The 24,992-nt window shown below is 35.5% G+C and overlaps 1 protein-coding gene across 7 annotated transcripts in view; it reads left to right on the top strand.

Moving 5' to 3' along the window:
• Positions 1-24,992, top strand: part of LOC120523159 (glutamate receptor 4) — a 488,284-nt gene that overhangs the window by 251,985 nt on the left and 211,307 nt on the right. For all 7 annotated transcript variants that reach the window (XM_039744179.1, XM_039744180.1, XM_039744181.1 and 4 more), the window contains exon 3: positions 17,914-18,153. In XM_039744179.1, the coding sequence (XP_039600113.1) occupies positions 17,914-18,153 (240 nt within the window). The remainder of the gene's footprint in view (positions 1-17,913; positions 18,154-24,992) is intronic.

Here is a 24,992-nt window from a genome sequence, read left to right on the forward strand (position 1 = left end):
AATGTGCTTTTTTAGCAGCAACTTGGTCTGTGAAATATTCCACTTGATAGTACTTTTGCAACAGCTTTTTTCGTCTACACAGCCTGTCAATATGTACATTTAATGGTGTTCACTGCTACAAATGATAGGAGAAATGATAGTGAACAATGATGCTCTTTGGAAAATTTAGACTGGTGAGTGATTTTTTTTCTGAAAATGTATTTTGCAGACTGTAACAAACAAGTCTCTACATGCAATAAACTGAGGCAGCTGATTGAAAGATTAAGCAAACTTTATTTTCAGATTTTTACATTGCAGGCTAGGCTGTCTGGCTAAAGGATCTGGGCCGGTAACTCGAAGGTTACTGGTTCAAATCCTGGCAGTGACAGAAGGAATGCTATTCCATTGGGCCCTTGAACAAGACCCTTAACCCGAAATTGCCCCAGGGGGGCTGAACAAATAGCTGAACCTGTGCTCTGACCACAAAAACTCCATGTCTCTGAAGAGTGAGTCGGGGTATACGAAAAATGGCAAATTCCTAATACAAGAAACTGTATATGCCAAATGAAGGATTAAAAATCAGTAAAATAATAACCAAAGATACAATAAGACAAGGCTGCAGCAAGTTCTAAGTGCTACAAAACAAATTAAAGTTTTTTTTTTGCTTTTTTTACATGACAGTAAATCTATTATTGTTAAGAGAATTCCTCTTTAAGACTCAGTTTAATACGCTGTCAGTTATTAAAGAAGCAAAGATAAAAGACAGATGCAGAGTGTCTACAAAAAATTAACTTAAAAAAATAATCTTGAAATTAGGTTTTACTACCCCCACTACTAATTACTTCTGCTGTCTGTTCTTTTTAGCTGGAAATTAGCTACTTTTCCATATTGAATGAAATATGAATATTAATATAGCATTGAATCATCGTTTAATCCATTCTGAAGATGATATGGTAATTATTCTTAAAGGATATATGCCACCAAAATGTTTGCATTTAAAGGATTGATAATAATGCAAGAATGTACATGGCTGTGCTAAAATTGGAAGCATTTTTGTCCAGGCATTGAGCTCTATAAAAAGTACAATTTGTCACTGACTGATATCCCCATTCTGCTGATTTGGGAATGGCAATTCTAGCTTTCTGTCTTTTAATTCAGTGATCAGCCTAGAGGCAACAATGAATATAATTTAATTCCTTTAAGTTTTTCTGGTAAATTGATAGTATTTATCCATTTGAAATTCAATGCCTAGATACCTTCTGTGGCACACTTTCAACTTGAATTCTTTCACAGTAGGTAATTTTACTCCAAAAGGAACCTATGGAATTTCAGCTTGAATGTAACAAGGCTCAGTTTCTTGAAAGACTATTTATGAGTATACTTGTACTTTGCTTTTATTAGGATTATAGTATATTATGGCACATTGCATAACCAACCATATCAAATTATGTTTTAAAACTCAGGTACTGTAATGTTACAATAACAAAGACAAATGGGTATCTCTATCTATTTTTCCATTATATATCTGTTTTATTAAATTATTTGGATAATATTAGATGTAGGGATAATTTCTTGTTGTGATATAGGTCAGTCCTAAGGCACAAGAAACACAACCACACATACAAGGTAGTTTATTGTTTTAGGTTTAATGTAATAATTTATTAAAGGTAATATAGAGAGTGCTACATAAAGCATATGTAGTATATATAAAAGTTTAAAAAGCTTTTTATGCTCAGTCTACCTTCATTCACTCTTGTAATGTATAGTCTGCTTTTAGCTGTGCATCTTAATAATTGTTTTGTGGTTAACTGGTGTGATAATGTGATCACAGTGAGCTGGGGTATTTAATTTATCTTTAACTTGTGCCTCATGGCACTATCCATCAAACCCTTTGAAATATAAGACTCAACTGTCTTATTTTTGTTTCTAAGTATGTTCCTGTATCTTACACCTGTGTCAGTTGTTGGTTATATACAGTATATATTGATTTCATGCCTACTTTCAGCCTAATCATTTTTAAAGTTTTGTTTAAGTACATTTTCTGGTTACCGAATTTGATCTTATCTCTTACTGTAGCTTTACATCCTGCAGCTAAAATAGTAATAAAGCTGAATTGACCCATGAGTTTCTCTTACTCTATTAAGCATTATTTTATTCTACTTCATCTCAGAAAGTCCTCCTCTCTAGAGGGAGATAGTGCAAGGGTAGAAGAGGAGGAGGTGGAGAGATGTGTCTGTGAGCAGTTCTAAGCTTGAATCGGGTTTTCAGTGGCTTTCATAAGCTAATCTATACTGACATTATGAGACAGCAGCAACTTTGAGAGTTAGCTAAGTAAAAATTACCAAGCCAAGTGTCAAAATGAATAAAAATAAATGGTTTAGCAAGCAGTGCTGAGGATGTGTTGTCAGGAAACAATGTGGAAAAGTTTAGTAACCAAAAAATATAAAGGAACACATAAGTCAAAATCATAAATAGTAAATCTTGGTCAAAAATCAGGGCAAAAATATCTGTAACAGGAATTTGAAAATAACAACAAAGAGTAAGCACAAAGGTCTTTTGGGTTGAATCTAATCAGGGTGAACCAGGAAGTACACAATGCAACTTTTATACTCTTGACTCTTGAATGTTACAAGCTGTACACTTCTGGTTGACTTTGCCAAAAAACAGCATTCTTTTCTCAGTTTTAATTTTTAGGACATAGAATTTCTGTAAATTATTTTTCACAACAGGTTTGGTTAGGAGTTTGGTTTTGGTGTATAGTTTTATTTACCTTAGGTTTTACATACACAAAACAGAACACAAGTAATCTTCTTCACAGAGCTAGATGGCCAATCTATCATTGCAACCTCAGGAATAAAATACAGCAGTACAAACCACAAAGCAAAATGCAAGATTTTGTCACTCACTAAATACAAAACTATCACATACGAGGATACAGATTTGTTGAGATTCCTGGAGACCTTGGTCAACAAGCTGCCCCCACGCCACTGGCTATTCCACAGCTTAGTCAGTGCTGGGCCAGCCAATCTGATGAAAGGAGCCTTCTACCCGAGTATTCTAGTGCAACTGTATCAGAAATGACTTTACTATAGGTAAGCAAACATCTTGTCAGTAGAGCAGTGGCACCAAGTGCCAGATGTGAGTACCAAAAAGAGAAACTGAATAGGGGAGGGTTAGTAACAGTTTATAAATATCACATTACTTATATTTTAATACTAATAACTAACCACAGAGATGCAGTGTGCACATCTAATCAGCAGCTCTACTCAGGTCTTGCTAAACTGAAGTAGTGAGTCTTCAGCCTGGATTTAAAAGCTGAGACTGAAGGGACACCTCTTATAGTACCAGGCAGACCATTCCATCACTTTGGGAGCCTTGTAAGTAAAAACTCGACCTCCCACTGTTATTTTATTAATCTTTGGAATCATAAGCAGGCCAGCATCTTGAGATCTTAGTGTGCGCTCTGGTTTGTAAGAAATGGTAAGTTCAGATAAGTAAGCAGGGCCTTGGGCATTTAAGGCTTTAAAAGTTAAAAGAAGAATTTTGTAATCTGCTCTGAACTTAATCGGGAACCAGTGTAAGGATTTAAGAACTAGAACTATGCATTCTTATTTGCTTGTTCTTGTAGTAATTCTTGCAGCAGCATTTTGAATTACCTGAAAGCTGTATAAAGAACAACTTGAACATCCAGTGAACACCACATTGCAGCAGTCAATACTACTGGAAGTAAATGCATGAATTAATTTCTCAGTATCCTGCATATTTAGAAAAAACACCTTAAATAACTAAATGTTGTAGTGTGCTCTTTAACTGACATGCTAGTGTCAAAGATAATGACTAGATTGTGGGCTGATTCAGTAAAACTAATGGTGATTCCAACTGAGCTAAATAATGACAAAATATTGTGAGATCAGCATCATTTCCTCCAATAATTAACATTTCTGTTTTCTCTGTGTTCAAAGACAAGTAGTTCTCATCCATCGACTCCTTTAACTCTCTAGAACAGCAGCGTAAACAAAATGGCGTCCAGCTCAATCTTAGAATGATAATAGTCAAACTTCCAATGCAAGCTTCTGTGATAGTACATGGGTCAGCACAGAATTCCTAAATGCTTAAGCAGAAGGAGCAATGTCGGGGTTCGGCGCTCAGTACACTGAGAAGCATAAAGCTCAGAAAGAGAGATATATACCTATACTCCAACAGAAAATCCACAGGAATTCAAGAAGCCAAATGCATCAGTGTAATCTTTTGTATCCTGGAAGTTAGAACTCAAGAATTTAACGCAATGATGAGCTATTGATAATGTAAGAATAGGAGCTGCAAGAACATCCATTGCACTTTTTACTAGTTTTGTTTGTACTGGATCTACTGAATAAGTAGTAGGTTTCAATTTAGAAATTAAAGTTAAGACTACCTATTCTGTTATAGGATTAAAATTTCTAAAGTGTGCAATGCAACGTAATAGAGGGTTTGTCAAACTAATATTAGGTTTGCACTGTGATGCTAACAGCTGGTATTTATATTTTCAGTTTTCTCATTAAAGAAGTTCATAAAGTCTGTACTGATAATGTCTTTTGATATTTTACACTGTGGATATGAATTCCCATTTGTTAAATTAGCCACTGTTCTAAGCAGTACATGAGGTTTATTATTGTTGTTACCAATTATGTTACAATAGTAGTCTGAGTGGACTTTAAAGAGAGCTTTCTTATATTTTAACAGTCTCTGTCCATGCAATTTGAAAGAGCTGCTGCTTTGTTGTTCTCCATTTATGCTCCAGTTTTCGATACTCTAATTTAAGAGTTTGAGTGCTCTCATTAAACCAGGGTGAGTTTCTATGCCCTTTGATCACTTTAGTTTTAAGGGCAGCCACTGCATCCAAAGCATCTCTCAAGGTCATATTATAATGTGATGTTAGCTGATCTAAATTGTTTTCCACTTGACTCACTAAAAGTATCTATAAATTTTGAAGAAGAGTTATAATCTAGATGTTGCATTGTCTTTCTTTTAATCTATGAATGTATTGGTAAGGGCACGACTAAATTAAACATAATTAAGTAGTGATCAGAAATAACTTAATTTAATGGAGTAATATTTAAATTTTGAATTTCAACTTTGTAAGTTATAATTAAATCTAATATATGGTTATGATTGTGTTGGACCATTGACAATGTGACAAAATGCTACTGAATTTAACAAATAAGCATTTGCTAAAAGTGTCAGTTTCCACATCAACATGTATATTAAAATCCCCCATCAATACTACACGATCATAATTTATAGCCAAATCAGATAAAAGGATGCCAAATTCAGTCATGGACAATGAATATGGCCCTGGTGGTCTGTAGACTAGCACTGCAATTGTGCTGGCATCTGTTTTAATATTTAAAATGAGTGCCTGAATTAATGTGAATTTGCCTACATTTTTAGAAGCGGTTTGCATTTTGTCACAATGAATTATTCCAAGTCCACGTCCTCAACCAGCATGTCTAGATTTATGAAGGAACATGTATCCAACTGGTGATGCCACAGCTAGGGGAGCAGTGTCAGATTTACTAAGCCAGGTTTGTGAGAAGACACATATCAGATATGTCAGATTAATATAATATCATTTACTAAATCAGTTTTACTTCCAAGAAAGTGAATGTTTAATAAGCAGCATTTAAAACTGCATAGATATTGCTGGACTAGTTATATCTTTTTTGTTTTACTTTCTATTAAGTTGCTATTACAGGTGCCCTGGTTGAAGGATCTGTTTTTTTTTTCTCTTGGTCTAATTATACACCTGATTTTTTGGTTATCAAGTAAGCTAAGGTTTGCATCATGACAAAATTTATAGGATACCCCACAACAGGGATTATGGGTAACTGCTACAGGATAGTAACAGGTTGGATAAACAACAGCCTGTGATTTAAGACCACAAAGCTGCGGCCTGGATGGTGCTCTTTGCTGCCACATTTTGAGATAAAAAAAGATCCCCTCCAGTTAGGATGAAGAAAATCTCAGTTGAAAAATCAACAGCAAATAAAACTTCAACTACAAATAAAACTGGGCAATATTTAACTTTTGCTTTGCCTTTTTATTCTGTTCATCTCCAGATCCTATTTCTCTTAAGAAGTAATTCAATATTTTTCCTTTGGAAAGTTTATTTATTATTTCTTTATTCGGTTGACACCTTTATCCAAAGCAACTTACAGCTTTTGAGATATAAATGGTTACTTTTCTCTATTTTTCCAGTGGAAGCACAAGCAGGTGAAGTGATTTGCTTATGGTCACACAGTGTCAGTACAGGGATTTGCACCCATGACCAAAGTTTTTGCAGTCTAAAGCCTTAACATCTACGATTATCTTTGGTCAGACACAATGGATGGGACCAAGATGATCAGATTATCTTCCTGATAGTGATACTTTTGGTGACAGTATATATAAAAAGAGAAAACAGAGACATTTTAATGCACTGTTTTCCTGTGTGTACTTCAAGAGAAGGAAAAAGGCACTAAAAGCTTTGGGGCACTACTAGTGTTCTCAGTTAATTTTGCCATTTGTGAGGCAGGAGAAGTTGATGGAAAAAGTTAAAAGCTTTTGATTGTAGCCACAAAGATGTGTCTTCCTCAAAGTATGGTTACTAACTAATGGCATCTTGATTTTTTGGAAACATTTTATATCTTAGAACTGGGAGACAGAGCTAAAGACAAGTTCAGAGTTCTTCTTCAAGTTCATAGACTTGCCGTCTTACAGCAGAAAAGGAAAATGGCCATGAGACTATACCAGATTCCTCTGCACACTTCCAACCAGTTCCCATTAAATGTACATGAGTCTTGTAAACTCAAATTACCTGATGGATGAATATTGATCATTAGGTACACATTTTGCCATTATGACTTTTTTACCTCAGCGTCCTTAATCAGCTACTTGTTTTTGAATCCTTTTCACTGAAGATGCCTGGTTGCTTAACTGAAAATGTGTGGATATTAAATGGTTTCATGAGATTACTGTAAAAACAAAACAATAGATACACATGTAATGGTAAGGAGACAGTCTAGTGATCTCCTAGGGATAAAAGAATCAAATACGTAGTAGGTTAGCACATGAAAACATAGTTAATGCTTTTGTTAGTTTGTATACCCAATAAGTAATGCACCCATCGCATATGATTAGATATATATATTTTCCTGCTGTGAAGTAAGTACTTTACAATCATAATAAACAGATAATTCTCTCACAATGACTTGTAGAAAACTTACTGTCAGCTTAGTTAATGTCAGTGTTTTATGCGGGTGGCAAGTTCAATAGCTGTTGTTTAACAATAATGTTAGGTGGAGGATATAATAATCAGCAGTTAGATTTTGGACTGTTGAGATACCTGACCAGTATCAGAGAATAACTGCAAATGGTCAGTCCATAATTTAGACACACTTTTCTATTTTATAAATGTGTAAGCAAAAGAGCATATCTATCTAGAACTGGGACAGTAACTTTACCTTTACAAAAAGAAAGTGCACCACATAAGCAGAAGAAGGCTGTGAGATTCAACAAAACAATTTTTTAACATTGGTGCCCCACTGTATGGTTTTATTGCTTTAACCTATAATAGTATAGAAAAAATCACAAAGTTTGCACTGAATAATGTTTTATATAAAATAAATGTGTCTTGTGCATATACTACAAGTTTCATTTAGCAGATTTCATCTTTAGATTTCTGCCAGTGCCAGATTCTTTTCTTAGTGCAGTTTGTTTTGCCTGTACTTTGCTATGGAGGTTTATTTCTGTGAAACAGCCTGATGTTGCTGACACCCAACTCAGCACCTAAACATAAGCAATTAAACTTGATAGCATGTGTTGTGAGATTTTTCTCTTTGGAATAAAGCAGTGATTATGCATTCTGCCTTGCAGAGTAATCAAAACGAACTGCAAGCAAGTCCTAAGTATCCTCATTAATTGTTATCTTATCTCCAGCTGCCTCCTTTGTTCATATAATGAGGCTTAATCAGGTCTATGATGGTTTTCTTGGTAACGGTTTTTCCTCTGCTGCATAAATGGTAGGTGGAAATAGCATTAGGCACTATGTAATTCAACACTGTCATTTAACAATATACTATCTTTATCTAGAAAAGTTTAATCATCAATTGGACTATCTATTGGCAGTTGACACTCTTGTGAAAAGAAAGATTGGTTAACAATCTGGGGCTGACTCTATGCTATACTTATGCACTACAGAATTTAACTTTCTTTTAATTTTTCTTACTAGTGGACATTTGTTCAATTTTTGACTCACTCTCTCCATTTTTGCCCAGTCCAGAGCTACATTTGCACAATAAGTTATTTCAGTGCCCCAATTCCCTGCTTTTTGCCTCTTCTATTCTTAACTTTTCTATTTTTACTTAATTGCCTGTGCTTTGTTGCTTCTGATCATGGTTCTTCCATATACTACACTAGCTGTGTTTCCTGGCTTCGCACAGAAAATTTCGTAATACAGAGGGTCTCATTTACAGTGGTAATCAGTTAATCAGATGTATCAGAAGCACTATGTAACTAATTAAGTACTTTTTTGTATATAATACTGGTAGTTTTTTACCAAGAGCTTGACAGGCAGTGTAGTGTAATTGTTAAGGCGTTGGACCTAAGACATCAAACCCCAAAGTTCTGGGCTCATATCCTGCTGCTGACGCTGTGTGGCCATGAGCATATCACTTCACTTGCCTGTGCTGCAAATAAAAAACAAAAAGAAGTGTAACCAATTGTATCTTAATTGTTGCAATTTGCCTTGGGTAAAGGTGTCAGCGCAATACAAAATTGCAATACTGTTAGATCACTGGAGCTGCTTATTACTGAACATGCTATATATAATTGCACAGGAGTAACACATCCCTGTATTAGATCAATTTCTGCTTTCCCTAGTGACTTGGCTTTTGTTGATGGTCATAGTAAAACACAATTTGACAGGAAAGTGTATTCTTTTGAATTGAAGCAGGTAATCAGTAGTAATAACATGAAATTTGAGTAAATATCATTATTAGATATTAAATATTTTAATTTGTTTACATCATTTACTCAACATTACTTTTCATGTTTTACTCCATCGTATGTTTAAGCTTGTATTTTATTTTATTTTTTTAATAGCCATAGATGGGCACTTAAATACTAGCACTGAATCATGTTTTACTTAAACTTACTATAAACAACACAAACATTTATAAGTTGCCCATACAATAAATTGAATGTTTTTATTTTTGGTGTTTTGTTTTCCCGTGTGCTTGAAGTGTAAGAAAATAACTGCCTGTACTTTGTTTCAGATGCTTCTTAAATGACTGGGTGTTACCCCTTAAAGTCTAGTTTGCAGATGCAAATGTATATGTAAAGAATTCTGTGTATGTATATGTAAAGAATTCTGAATTCTTTTGAAGGTTGGGGTTGGTGTCCCCTTTCAAAGTCAGTACATGGCATTGTATATTAGAAGAGAGTATCTTGTGGGGGACCTGTTAAGTTTAAACTTACACCATCAGTCCCAGCTTTTGTTGCATCCAAGGAGACCATTTAAGCTTCTGCTTCTCTCTCTCTCTCTCTCCCTTTTTGCATCGAGTGAAACAACGTCTACGCACACAGCCACATCACCTGCCAAGCTTTATAGTGCATTTGCTAACCATTGAGCTTTACCGACCTTTCTGCTTCCATTTCACACCTGACTGCACACACCAAACATGATCATGTCTCTTTTTTCCCATCCAGGACACTGCCCCTTCTTAAGCCATCTGTCCATTCAGTTGGCTAGTGCTGTTGTTTGTGTGGCCTGTGATTTCCTTCTGCTGTGTCCTTTGTTTGCATCAATCCATGTTAGGATAATATTAATAAATACCAACAAATAAAAAACGTAGGTCACCTAATTTTCTTTTTTCAATAACACCATCAAATTTCAATCAAATCTGTCAAAGCATTTTTGTGATTTTGGGGTATTTAGTTTTTCTAATGTGTCTCAACTTATCTAAATGTTCTTTCTTAGGTATACCTACTACCTTAGATGTACCATTCTGGTAAATTCTATCTTATTAACAACTAGCAGAATACCCGTGCTTCGCAGCAGAGAAGTAGTGTGTTAAAGAAGTTATGAAAAAGAAAAGGAAAAATTTTAAAAATAATGTATCATGATTGTTAATGTAATTGTTTTGTCATTGATATGAGTGTTGTTGTCATATCTATATATATACTGTATATATATCTATATATACAGTATATATATATATCTATCTATCTATCTGTATATATATATATATATATATATATATATATATATATAAAAAATACCGCTTGGCAGGAGAAGTAAAAAGAAAAGGAAACATTTTAATAATAACGTAACATGATTGACAATGTAATTGTTTTGTCATTGTCATGAGTGTTGCTGGCATATATATATATACATATATACACACACACATATACTATGGGGTGCCAAACAGGCAAATATATTGATTTCTGAATATATAAAGTCGGCGTCAGAATATATAAAGTCAAAACTTGAATATATAAAGTCAGCGTTGGTATATATAAAGTCAAAACTTGAATATATAAAGTCATTCCCGAATATATAAAGTCAAAACTTGAATACATAAAGTCAGCGTCAGAATATATAAAGTCAAAACTTGAATATATAAAGTCAGCGTCGGTATATATAAAGTCAAAACTTTTTTCTGAATATATAAAGTTAAAACTTGAATATATAAAGTCATCGCTGGAATATATAAAGTCAAAAGTCAAAACTTTATATATTCCGAAATATTCCAACGCAGTCTTTATATACTCAGGTTTTGACTTTATATATTTGGGAATGACTTTATATATTCAAGTTTTGACTTTATATATACCGACGCTGACTTTATATATTCAAGTTTTAACTTTATTTATTCCGACAGTGACTTTATATAATCAAGTTTTGACTTTATATATTCGGGAATGACTTTATATATACAAGTTTTGACTTTATATAGTTAAATTTAGTCATCATTGCATAACTTTTTCTTTACCATAGAAATTTAAAGACTAAATTCAACTTCCATTCCTACCAAAGATATTTCTGGCGACTAAATAGAACCTACTTATATCCAAATTCGAGCTATTGAGCCATCGCCTGCCTGCCTGAATAAGTCACCCTCGCTTCACTCTTACTTTTTTACCGTTCATTTAATCATGGCTAGTCACGGAAAAATTATAACATGGAAGGAGGATTACACTGAGTATGGCTTTACCAAAACAATTATTGATTATTCATAAAGCTTCAATTGGTGATCTGTTTTCCTGTGTTAACCTCATATTTTTTCATACTTCTTCTCAAATCAAGGGGGTGCAAGGGTAAAATGAATCGGGAAGCGCTGATCAATGTAATCGGTGTACCAGGAAATCATGCATTGACAGAAGTTCCCCTTTGCTTGGAATCATGCATTAAACTTGTATCCCGCATTAGTCGTGGGCATGACAAACGCCAGCAGCAGCCTGTCTATGAACTTAATTTAAACTTTAGATTTCACTCGCTCGCTTCTTATTGTTTCGCTGCCTTCTCAATTATATAATGCATGTTTTCTTCAGTGCTTTTTGGAGCTCTTCCTGGTTTTCTACGTACTGCATTGACAGTCAGTTCACGTGATTACGTGGGAGGCGTGATGATATCACACGAAACTCCGCCCCGCACAGCTTTCGAGCTCAACTCCATTACAGTATATTGAAAAAATAGCTCCCAGTTATGACCATTACGCATAGAATTTCGAAATGAAACCTGCCCAACTTTTGTAAGTAAGCTGTAAGGAATGAGCCTGCCAAATTTCAGCCTTCTACCTACACGGGAAGTTGGAGAATTAGTGATGAGTCAGTGAGTGAGTCAGTCAGTGAGGGCTTTGCCTTTTATTAGTATAGATGAAAAACAGTGTTTTTGTTGATGAGTGAATGAGTGTTTCAGTCAGTCCACTTGCATTTTATGCATATCATCTGGATCTAAAAGTGGGTCTTAAATTCATCTTCTATATCTTGAATATTTCTTTTCTAGAACTAATCAGATTCTAATCAGATTCCGTATTTCCCCTTGGGATTAATAAAGTTTATCTAATCTAATCAACTTCATTGTGTATTGGATGAGCCATCATTGATCATTCTCATATTTTATATAGATATCATACACTCACCTAAAGGATTATTAGGAACACCATACTAATACGGTGTTTGACCCCCTTTCGCCTTCAGAACTGCCTTAATTCTACGTGGCATTAATTCAACAAGGTGCTGAAAGCATTCTTTAGAAATGTTGGCCCATATTGATAGGATAGCATCTTGCAGTTGATGGAGATTTGTGGGATGCCCATCCAGGGCACGAAGCTCCTGTTCCACCACATCCCAAAGATGCTCTATTGGGTTGAGATCTGGTGACTGTGGGGGCCATTTTAGTACAGTGAACTCATTGTCATGTTCAAGAAACCAATTTGAAATGATTTGAGCTTTGTGACATGGTGCGTTATCCTGCTGGAAGTAGCATCAGAGGATGGGTACATGGTGGTCATGAAGGGATGGACATGGTCAGAAACAATGCTCAGGTAGCCCGTGGCATTTAAACGATGCCCAATTGGCACTAAGGGGCCTAAAGTGTGCCAAGAAAACATCCCCCACACCATTACACCACCACCACCAGCCTGCACAGTGGTAACAAGGCATGATGGATCCATGTTCTCATTCTGTTTACGCCAAATTCTGACTCTACCATTTGAATGTCTCAACAGAAATCGAGACTCATCAGACCAGGCAACATTTTTCCAGTCTTCAACTGTCCAATTTTGGTGAGCTCGTGCAAATTGTAGCCTCTTTTTCCTATTTGTAGTGGAGATGAGTGGTACCCGGTGGGGTCTTCTGCTGTTGTAGTCCATCCGCCTCAAGGTTGTGCGTGTTGTGGCTTCACAAATGCTTAGCTGCATACCTCGGTTGTAACGAGTGGTTATTTCAGTTAAAGTTGCTCTTCTATCAGCTTGAATCAGTCGGCCCATTCTCTTCTGACCTCTAGCATCAACAAGGCATTTTCGCCCACAGGACGGCCGCATACTGGATGTTTTTCCCGTTTCATACCATTCTTTGTAAACCCTACAAATGGTTGTGCGTGAAAATCCCAGTAATTGAGCAGATTGTGAAATACTCAGACCGGCCCGTCTGGCACCAACAACCATGCCACGCTCAAAATTGCTTAAATCACCTTTCTTTCCCATTCTGACATTCAGTTTGGAGTTCAGGAGATTGTCTTGACCAGGACCACACCCCTAAATGCATTAAAGCAACTGCCATGTGATTGGTTGATTAGATAATTACATTAATGAGAAATTGAACAGGTGTTCCTAATAATCCTTTAGGTGAGTGTATATTGTTCTGTCTTCTTAATAATCCAAAACTTTTAAAGGTGCATTTTTGAGCAAGTGGGCCTTTCTCCTGCTATAGAACTCTGTACTGCACAAAAAGGTTGCAGACTTAAAAAAAAATACAATTTGGAAATATTCCAGGCAGCCTAAACCTTAGGAACCCAATGGTGTTGCCCTTTGCCAACTGAAATGCCTTTCTTTGTAATTAACAGTATGGTTCATGTGAATTTCCATCCTTTTAACAGAATACAATGAATGTTTGACAATGGTTATGGTATTATTTTGATCTAAGTGAGAATGATGTCAAGTCCAATACAGGGCATGAAGAAGAAGAAGAGAAACAGAATGACTTAGTAACAATAACAGATACTAAATTTGATTAAATGAGAAGAGCATCATCTATATTCTGAATTAAAGGAGTATGCCACCCAGAAATAATATTATTTTATATTCTATTTGCCCAATGTAGTTGTATCAGATTTTTATTTTTATAATAGTTTAACAACTACTCAACAAGTTTAGAAACTATTGACATGTCTTGTCCAATGGTTTTAATCCATTTCCTAATAAAACTGAGTTTGACTTTTCTGCCTAGATTTTTGGATTACAAAATAAAGAATATTTGGAAAAGAATGGTTGTCTGCACTCTTTTTTATCTCATTTTTCTAAAAGCTCTTATAAGAACATTACAGCCAGTAGCTCTAATAACAACAGTATTTACAGTCGAGAACAATGCTCTTCTTTGGCTAAAGGCTTTGCCTGTTACAGTAATTTTAAATATCCTGAGAATTAGAAAAAGATGTGCATCTTGTAATGGTAGGTTATTTTTCAGAGAATAGCTATTAAAAGGTTGTGTAAGACAACCCATGTACAACTTTATATGTTCAGAGGAGAAATTCATAATTAGCTGTAAATGTAACTGAAAGGCAATTTAATCAATTTATATAGTTGTCTTTTTATTTTGTAGTTAGTAGAGTATTACATTATTTTATTGCTGCTGTATTTTGAATTAACAGTAGAGCAGGAAGTAGATAATTTGAACAACTTGACACTAAAGTACTATGATAGGACATTTGGATTGATACAGATGAATTCACCAATCTCCATTTTTTTTGTAGGTTAAGAAAACAGACTAATTTCACAGTGTCTCTTACTGGGAGAAAGCTAGGATAACATTTGTTCAAAATTATTGAATAATGTTTAAATCCACATCGAATCTACTTGAAAGATGAATGAGGATTCAGGAAAACAGAACTTCAGGATGTTTGAAACAAATGTATAAAACTAAATTTTTGCCTTTTGCCTTAAAATTTGCAAAATTTATTCTCATTTAAAGAATTTGTTTTTATTTCAAATGTTAGGACTCATAATTATAAGGTATCAATAGACTCAATCTGCAAAAAAACATTAGTTTGTTATAGAAGTGTCATGCTGTATTATTGATAAAGACAACTGAGTGTCAACTGTGTATACTGTAAATGTCTGACCTGTCCAGAGTAAGATTATATTCCCCACAGTCCATGATCTGGATGAGTGTGGAGAGGTGTTCCAGTTTAAAAGCTTCAACTTTAATTATAGTTAAGGTTACACCAGAGGTTGTGAGTAGAACTGCTACAGAAGTTATCTTTAATATTCTCTCAATTCCCATTTTGTAAACTAGTCACACAACAATTTAAAAATTTTTGGAAAGTAACAATGTGTTGCTTTATGACGTCTCATCAACTGTTTTCGTATTAGTTGGCTGCCCAAGGTAAGACTGTACACCCCAATGTTCCTGATCATTGAGACTGTGAAAAGTTGTTCAAAGATTGTGTCTGCAAATTTGAACTTTACTTACTTTTGGTAACATCCTTTATTAATTCCTTAACAGGTATCCCTACTGAATCCATGACAGCTAAACTACAACATTATTAATATCCACATCTCTGAGTGAATTTCAGAACATAAATTCTTGATCTGTCTTTCAAACATATTGGTTCCATAATGATTTTCTATCATTTATCAATTTCTCTAAAAAAACATCTAGACTGTTCTCTAATAATTGTTTGTCTATAAGCACTGCCACCAAAATATTCTGACCTAATTTATTGAATAAGTCACTTTTATGCCTTATTTGAAGGTAACTCAACAAAGTGACAGACCTGCAAACCACTTAATTTATACTCCCTGGAAGCAGGCGTTGCTAGACTTTTTTGGCCTTGACAAAGTATTGGACTCAGCTGACACTATTGATTTTAGCCCATAGCCATATGATACATTGTTTAAAATGAAAGTTTATAATATACTACAACTGTCACATTGTGCCCCTAGCATGATAAGAACAATTATTTATTTTCTGTATGGCGTTCAAGAATATCTCTCTCTCTGGCTATGAAAGCATTTGACTTGCTGTTCCTGCAAATCTCTCCTTTAAGTGTCTTCAGGCTTTTTAGAAACTTTTATTAACAGTCCACTGCTGTGTCACCAGACATGTTCTACAATTTAAGAGAGAGGCACTGAGGACGCTCCCTATGACTACCAATAGCAGAACAGTTAGTCAAAATTAAAAGTTATGGTCTTTTTTAAGGTGGCAGTAGAGGAGGATCTTTTTTGTAACTATACTCTAGAGGCAAATGTTTTACTAAGAGGACTGAAAGCTAGCAATGTGCGACTGTATCATTGTGGAATTTGAGAGACCTACCAGGTTCATTAATAGATTGGTCTACTCCCACACTTTAAGATTAACACACACACAGTTCCACACAGGTACACACACATACACATACAGATCCTATCCAGATAAAGTCTTGGGTGATGGTCATTGCCATTTACCGCACAATATTCCACAGAGGACACCGTTAAGTATGTACGTATGAGAGTAGTGTGAAATGCCTGTCATTCTTAATACTCTACATAAGGACTTACTAACAAACATATAGGTGTCGTGTCACATAAAGGCTCAATTACTTTGGTTATAGTGCCACTTTCCAACCAACAGTGTCTTACTTCTACCATACTTAAATCTAAATATCAAGGTGAGACCTCTCAACCTTAATAACCCTGCAGGCAAGAAACACTAGGTGCCCTAATATTTACTTTAGTCACTCAAGATATAAAGGCAAAGTATAGAAATGTAAAAGTAATGTGGTGTTCATTAAAGTATCATAATACCAATAGAAGAAAAGTAAAATAGAAAATGAATAGACAGTAACAGTTTGGATATAGTCTTAGAAAATCTTACTTAAATCAGTATTGTCAAGGGTGAATATTGTCCTGCGTAGCATTTTGATTTAGCGATCAGTGTTATCTGTAGGTTGTCCAAATAAAATTAAATGGTCATATATGTCACAACCTCTGACGTTGCTTCCTATGTTGTTGCTTTCAATGTCTCGTGGTCCCTTGGATGAGCCATATTTACATTAAAATTTCACATGGGGCTTTGGTATGTGTGACATTGTACACCTTTGATTGGTTGGCTGTCCTTATGATGGATGACTCTGCTCGCAGTCATTGATCTTTTCCTGAATCTGCATTCTGCTTTCCTTTCCCAGGCTGTAAACTAATTAAAACAGCTTCTGGCCCATACTTAGTTTCCATGGTCAGGTTATAAATAAACTGAAACAGCTTCTGGTTCTGTGGTGTTATGCTTGTTTTCCTTTCTCTTGAACATTAAGTTCTAAACCAACTAAAACAGATGCATAAATTACTAGTACAATATAGGAAAAATTTATGAGAGAAAAATACTTTGAATGGGAATTGTGTCTGTAGTTAAATTGCTTTTAAGTCATATAAATTGAGTTCATCCTGATCCATTTGAGCAAAAATCAATACTTAATATGAGCAGTCTGCAGTTTCAAAAATTGGAGGTTTTCCACTCCAGGACAGTGACTTTCCTTAATGCCCTTATTTAACAATCACTTTTCTATTTATTATTTTCAAGCTAACCTGTTTCAGATTTCTAATAAAATAACTGAGACCAAAACGGTTTTAAGCACCTCTTATAATATCTGGTATGATTCTCTGTGCTTATATATATATCTGCTTAGTAATATTTGAGCACTCACAATCAACAGTTCTGTTAACTTCTTAATGCATCATGACTATGGAGTTTTTCAGCTGTATAAGTGCAAAATAACAATATATGGTGGCACCTTTGATGACTTGGTGCTTATTTTCTAGCCTCTAGGTGCTTATTTTCTTTCTTTCATTTTTACACAAAAAATCAGTCAGGTTGATGGGCATTAATTTCATTCATGAGGCAGTGTAATGCAAGTTACCAATTTCTCATCTGACACTTGATCCAACCATGCACCTATTCACTGCTTGGATATGTTCTTGATATCCATGATTCACAGTGTGATAAGTAAGTGAACATGACAGAAGGTTATTCAATGAAAATTTAGAATAATATAATTCAGGTTCCATATATTTTTTCACTTCATGAAAAGGGATAAAGCCTGCGAAATTTTGATTATTTATGTTATGAACTACAGGATGCTACCCTTTCCCTGACTTTTTTTTGTATCCTAACAAATTCTGACCTACATTTCTTTCTCTCTCTCTTCTTCTCTTTTTACAGTCTGTTCACAGTACTCAAGAGGTGTTTTTGCAATATTTGGATTATATGACAAGAGGTCTGTGCACACTCTCACCTCATTCTGCAGTGCGCTGCATATTTCACTCATCACGCCAAGTTTTCCCACAGAGGGTGAGAGCCAGTTTGTGCTCCAGTTGAGACCTTCTCTCAGAGGTGCTCTACTCAGTGTGTTAGATCATTATGAATGGAACCGTTTTGTTTTCCTGTATGACACTGACAGGGGTAAGTATACGATTCTCATATTTTGTGTATATATATATATATATATATATATAGATATTAAAAGCTACCTGATACTCAGTGAGAATAAACACTTTACAGATATTATACTGTTTCTTTTTACCATAAAGCTTAAAATAAAGCAAAAGGCCTCACAAAACACAGAGGAACCAGGCATACTGAATAGGCCTCATTCCAAGGCAGCCTACAACCCCAACTCATATAGCAAGCTTCCTGCCTGCACAGAACCAAAAATGGGGCTAAGGCTTCTAAATATCCAAATGAGTCTTAAACTGCTCTTAAAAGAGGAGCAGGTAAACAATGAAGCCACTGTTCCCAAAGGAAAACAAAAAAAAAGTTACTTAATTATTAAAGAATATATACAGTATAAGAATTCAAAAGAGCACAAAAAGGTTAAATCTAAAGCAAACTAATTCAGTGACAGTCACTAATTCAACCCCACTCATATGTAATTGTTACGAGAATATGCTGTATTTAAGAATTTAAAACACAATATACAGCGGTATATTTATAAAATTAATAAGCAAACCAGAGGCACATTTGCTGAAACTTAACAATCATGATTTAGTGTAAACTTACTGTATCATCTCTATATATAATCTTAATTTGGGTCTTGATCTTTGTTTGTCCGCAAATGAATTAGAAGAAGCACTAGTTGGCAGTAGAGAGACAGCTAAAACATAGGCATTGCATTAAGAATCTCCTCCAGGCTTATACTACTGAAGACTGTAGTACTCCAGTCACACCCCAAAACGCACACATTCCAACTAAACAAATTGTTGTGCTTTAAATTAACTAAAGAGATCTTCATTTAGATCTTGATCTTTGTCCGCAAATTCCATGCATGCGTAGACCACTTTCCAGTTTAGTACGTTGTTGTTACTCACGGATGTCAACAATGTGCCGGAATAACGAAAGGGGTGGTGGACGGTGTTACGCTGGTTAGCTCCTGAGGCCTGGTTAGAGAATAAGATTGCTAAAGATAAAAGGTACGAGCCTACGTAACATATGAATGAAAGAAAGACAGTGGGTAAAATGAATGACAACGTAACAGCACGTTCTGGAAATTATTATTGCTACCTTGTAGCCGGCGAGTGCTGTGCGTCTCACAGTTGTACATGCTCACATGTCAGTGAAGTGATGCCTATTTATGCTTTAAAGAGCCTGGATACCTATGTGTCCCCCTTTAATAACCATTGCTCCGGGTATATTGCCTTACTCTTTGGATTGCCACAAAGCAACCTGTGAGATTGGGGAAAGGTTGAGAAGACATCGTGAGAGGAAACGACAGCGTCCTGAAAACGAGATGGATTGTGAACGGACAGAAACAGAAATGCTCCTACACCACCACATAATTACGATTCGGATAGTGATTCCGAGTGGGCCGTTCCTATCGAATCCATATCCAAGGGTTTTCTTTTTTAATTTTGTTTCCCTTATAAAAAATCATAATGCTGTGCGACGAAGGGCCCAGTTCACGACTGGCAGCCACGTTTAAACAGGGAGCCCTTCACAGACAACTTTAACACGCGCAACGAAGTTGGGCGCACATGGCTAGTTCCTAAATATTTTAGTATAGTTTTCAACTTTTTTACATCTTCTGTCATGGTTTTTGTATGGAATGGATAAACCCATCCAGGAATGGATTCCGTAATTGTGACATTGTGAGAAAAAATTCCTCTTCCAATTCCACATCTAGCCCATACCCTCCCCAAACAATTTTTTTTTTCTTTTCCCTTCTTTAGTCGATATAAATTGGAAGGCTAATTAGATCACAGCCGGAGTTTTGCAGTAGCTCACGCGTTTGATCGTGCGTGCGGGATGACCAGTGTGTTAGAAGAGAAGAGATCTCAGACTGGCCGCCCTGTATGTCAATCAAGTGGCAAATGCTATTGGCAGGATATATGATAGACTAACGTTTAAAAAAATTTTTTTTTAATACAACACGATCTACCGGCACTACCTTTGCGATCTACCGGTCGATCACGATCAATGCATTGGGCACCCCTGATATAAACCTTTAGTAACAGTTTATCACTATAATTATGATATGATGGCCACAATCACAGTCACTGGCAAACTAATAAGCCATTAAATATTTTGAATATGTTAAGCCTCTTAAATTAACAGACATCATTCCTTCCATTCTTATTTAGACAGCTTAACATTAGTAAATCTGTAAAAAATGATACACATGGTAAATTCACATCTTGTAAAATAAAATAATTTAGTTTATTTGCATTTATCTACATTCTTTTATTGTTGTCCACTGAAGCTATTTTTCTCAGTAAATCTGATAAAACAAGGATATTTGTTGTTCAAGTAGTCTATGAACTTGCACTTTATTTTTGGCATAATAGGTATTCCTGAAATTATGTAAAAGAAAGAAATATGAAAATATTATGAAATTATTTGAAGAAGTCACTAATTACTTGATACACTGTTAACTAAAAAGATATTGCATTTATATGACAGAATAAATGTGTGATTTTTTTAATTAACTGAAACTTTAATAGTTGACTCATTCATTTACAATTAAATCCATTTTGGAACAGCAGGTGGTAATAATAATATTTTCCCTTAAAATATTAAAAAGTAGTACTTAACTCGCACTTTAAATAATGGACTGTACCTGGATCTATGAAATTTCTTGTTTAACCAAGCTGCTGAAAGAAGAATAAAAAATAAGATCTCACATACAATAACATGTGCTAGTGTGTTGTACCGTAACTTTTTGGTTAGCCAATAAACGGGGTCATTTTGCTTGACTTTTCACAACATACAAAACATGAAATTGTGATTTGGATTTTGAATAAGTTCACTTAGTTACTGTGATTTAGGATTACAAATAAATAAGGAAAGGAACAACATTTATAATGAACTCTCTACCCACCAAGAAGATAAAGCTGAATTCAAAAGATAAAATGAATAAGCCAAGTTGGACAGACAAAAGCCAAGAGCTCGAAAAAGTTGTTTCTACTCTCGTCAATATCTGCGCTGTTAACTACTGGAATAGAAGTGAGGATTCTGGGAAAAATGTGTGCACAGTACTTCTGCAAATGCTGATTGATACACGGTTTTCAAATTTTACCAATGAAAAGGAGATTTTCAAATTTTAGGAGCCAATATTCCAGACATTTTCAAAATTTTAAAAATTCCTCCCGATCAGTTCATGGCTTGTAAAACATGAGGACATGTCCGGGAAAATGAGGACGGTTGGCACCCCTAACAACATAGTTAATTTTTACATGTTGGTTGCTATCAGTTAATTTGCTTCACACTTTGCGTGTTAGTACTTATATTGCTGTTGCAGGAGTTTACACTGTCCTGTTTTTGTGATATTAACTAAAAGCAAATGTTTTTGCTCTTAATTCTTTTTTGAACTTTGGCAGTCTTGCTTTGACAGTGAGTTTCGTTTTGTTTTGGGTTAGACACTATGAGGCTCTTTTATATTTCTCAGTATCAAACCTCAGCTCATTTCTTTGCTTTTATCATATAGAGCAAGGCACCTGAAGAGTTCAATATCTGAGAAATTCAAAATTTCTACACTTGTTGTACACATTCTTACACCAATGTACAGTCATGGTGGATAAAGAGGGTCCCCTCCATGTTGCTTTATTATTCACTGTTGGACAACCTTCTAATTTATTAAACTTTTAAAATATTATTGGTATACACCTCATCTCATAAAACACTGTTGTGCCATCTTGAGAAGGTAGCTAAATTAAATTGCAGCAACAAAAAGTATATAAAGTTAAAAACCAAGCAACAGTTTACCACAAATCAGTCCTATCTTTTGTGTTAACACAAAACACTAACCAGAAGTCATAATCAAAAAGTCAAAGCAGAAGGACTGAAACAAGTAGGAGTATTGTTTTTAACAAGCTTGCACTAACAACATGCATTTTTATTTTTTATCCGCAAAATCAGGTAACAAAGGAGTTTAAATTGGAACTGTCCTTTAAACGAAAACATAGGTGACATCATGTGCTGCACATTCCTGGTTAGCAAAATCGAAACAATTTAAAACAAATGGTTACACCTGAAATAAATAATAATGATGAAGAAGTAAGACATTAATTAGTTTTTACTATATTATTAATGTTCTCAAAAACATTTCAGATCATTTTCTAACTTAAAGAAACAAATTCATGTGAGTTGGACTTGAAACACAGAGGAACAGGTCAGAAGAAAAGTTTAAAATAATCCAAGATCATAATGAATGCTTTTCACTAGAAACATTAATTTATAACTATGCAGTTAACAAAGTTTGATACAAGGAGTGCTGCTAAGGAGTGTTATAAACTTTAATATTTAATATTGAACACTTCTCTTTCTCATCTATTTCCAGACACAGCTTCATGTTTCAGTAAAATGTTTATGTTAATGGAGACACTTCCAGTGATGATGTACAATGGCATAAACTATACATCGAATGGACTATACCAAGTGTTTAAAATTTTAATACAGTAACAGTTAAGAGTTTGCTATAGATGTATTATTTTCCAGACAATCCTAAATCTGAAATGAATCTAAATTGTATATGGTAGTACAGTCAATCAATTGTGATTCACTCTATATTATTGAGGGCACTACTTTATGTTACTTTGAAATAATTAAAACCAAAAGAATTTCATATATTCATTATATATGTATAATTTATATATATATATATATACTAATAAAAGGCAAAGCCCTCACTGACTCACTCACTCATCACTAATTCTCCAACTTCCCGTGAGGTAGAAGGCTGAAATTTGGCAGGCTCATTCCTTACAGCGTACTTACAGAAGTTGGGCAGGTTTCATTTCGAAATTCTACGCGTAATGGTCATAACGGAAACCTATTTTTCTCCATATACTGTAATGGACGTTAGCTCGATGGCCGTGGGGGGCGGAGCTGCGTGTGACATCATCACGCCTCCCACGTAATCACATGAACTGACTGTGACCGCAGAATGTAGAAAATAAGGAAGAGCTCCAAAAAGCGCTGAAGAAAACATGCATTATACAATTGAGAAGGCAGCAAAACAATAACAAGTGAGCGAGTGACACATACAAGCATATTCATGACTGCAGCTACTTCGGAAACAAAGCACGGTGTAAACCTAAAGTTTAAATTAAGTTCATAGACAGGCTGCCGCTGGCGTTTGTCATGCCCACGACTAATGCGGGATACAAGTTTAATACGAGGACGCAGGGTATAAACGAAAGTTTTGAATACTTTGCAACTGAGTTAAAATTGCTGGTGAAGGGCTGTGCTTATGCAAATTCCGAGAGACTGTGTTTGTGGGGGGATTGACAGTTGACGCAGGTGGGGGAGTCACGTCATCATCTCCCCTCCCATTCACCTCATTTCGCTCTGAGCTGAGCTCCGCAGCTAACGCGGTCTTGCGGAAGCAACTTTGTCACGCTGCCACCAAATACTCACAGAAAATTGCATAAGTTAATACACACGCTGTCTCTAGAGTTTCTCCACACTCTGAATCCTCCAGGCACCAATTACAAAAGGTTACATTGACAATCATGTTACGTTATTTTTAAAATGTTTCCTTAGCACAAGCACAGCTGAGAAGCTTCGATGCATGTGCTCCATAACGCTTTAAGAAATAATGCATTTAATCACACTTTGCATTCCAAGCAAAGGGGAACTTCTCTCAATGCATGATATCGTGGTACACCGATTACATTGATCAGCACTTCCCGATTCATTTTACCCTTCCACCCCCTTGGTTTGAGAAGAAGTATGAAAAAATATGTAGTTAACGCAGAAAAACAGATCACCAATTGAAGCTTTATGAATAATCGATACTTTATTCGCCATCAATAATTGTTTTGGTAAAGCCATACTCAGTGTAATCCCCCTTCCATTTTATAATTTTTCCACGACTAGCCATGATTAAATGAATGGTAAAAAAGTAAGAGCGAAGCGAGGGTGACTTATTCAGGCAGGCAGGCGACTGCTCAATAGCTCGAATTTGAATATAAGTAGGTTCTATTTAGTCGCCAGAAATATCTTTGGTAGGAATGGAAGTTGAATTTATTCTTTAAATTTCTATGGTGAAGAAAACTGTATACAATGATGACTAAATTTAACTTACATTCCTACTAAACATATTTCTGTCTACTAAATAAAAATTACTTATATTTAAAATTTAAATAGAACTTGAACAGATACGATAGTTCATAATACCCACGCAGCACTAAGTGCATATAAGAGCAGGAGTCATCCGTTTTAACAAGCAGCATATTGCACTGATACGAAATAGCCTGCCCATTTAATTATTTAGGAAAGGATAGATAAATTAACATTTTGTACAAATAATGTTTTTAATTTTTCTTCTTTGATGGATTCTGGCACCCCCAGCAACAGCTGCTTGCACCCCAAAGTATATATAGATATATAGATAGATATATATATATATATGTATGTATATGTGTGTGTCTATATATGTAGACATGTATGTATATATATATCTCCCGCGGATACACCCCCGTGTGGCGTAAGTGCCGGCTGCGCACCCGGAAGCCGTCCGGGTGTCCCCTGTCGTCTTCTCCCGGGATATACCGGCATCGGGGGCCGCCTGGCGGTGGCCACGGGTCTCTACAGGGCTGGGCTTCCAAGCCCTTTACCCGAGGCCCCCAACATAACCAGGACGGACGCCCCCTCGTGGTCTGGAGGAGGCACAAGCCCTCCTCTGGTCCTCCTGGGCGTCCCACAGTATATATATATATATATATATACACTCACCTAAAGGATTATTAGGAACACCATAGTAATACGGTGTTTGACCCCCTTTCGCCTTCAGAACTGCCTTAATT

This window comes from Polypterus senegalus, chromosome 2 (assembly GCF_016835505.1).
Source record: "Polypterus senegalus isolate Bchr_013 chromosome 2, ASM1683550v1, whole genome shotgun sequence".
NCBI lineage: Eukaryota > Metazoa > Chordata > Cladistia > Polypteriformes > Polypteridae > Polypterus > Polypterus senegalus.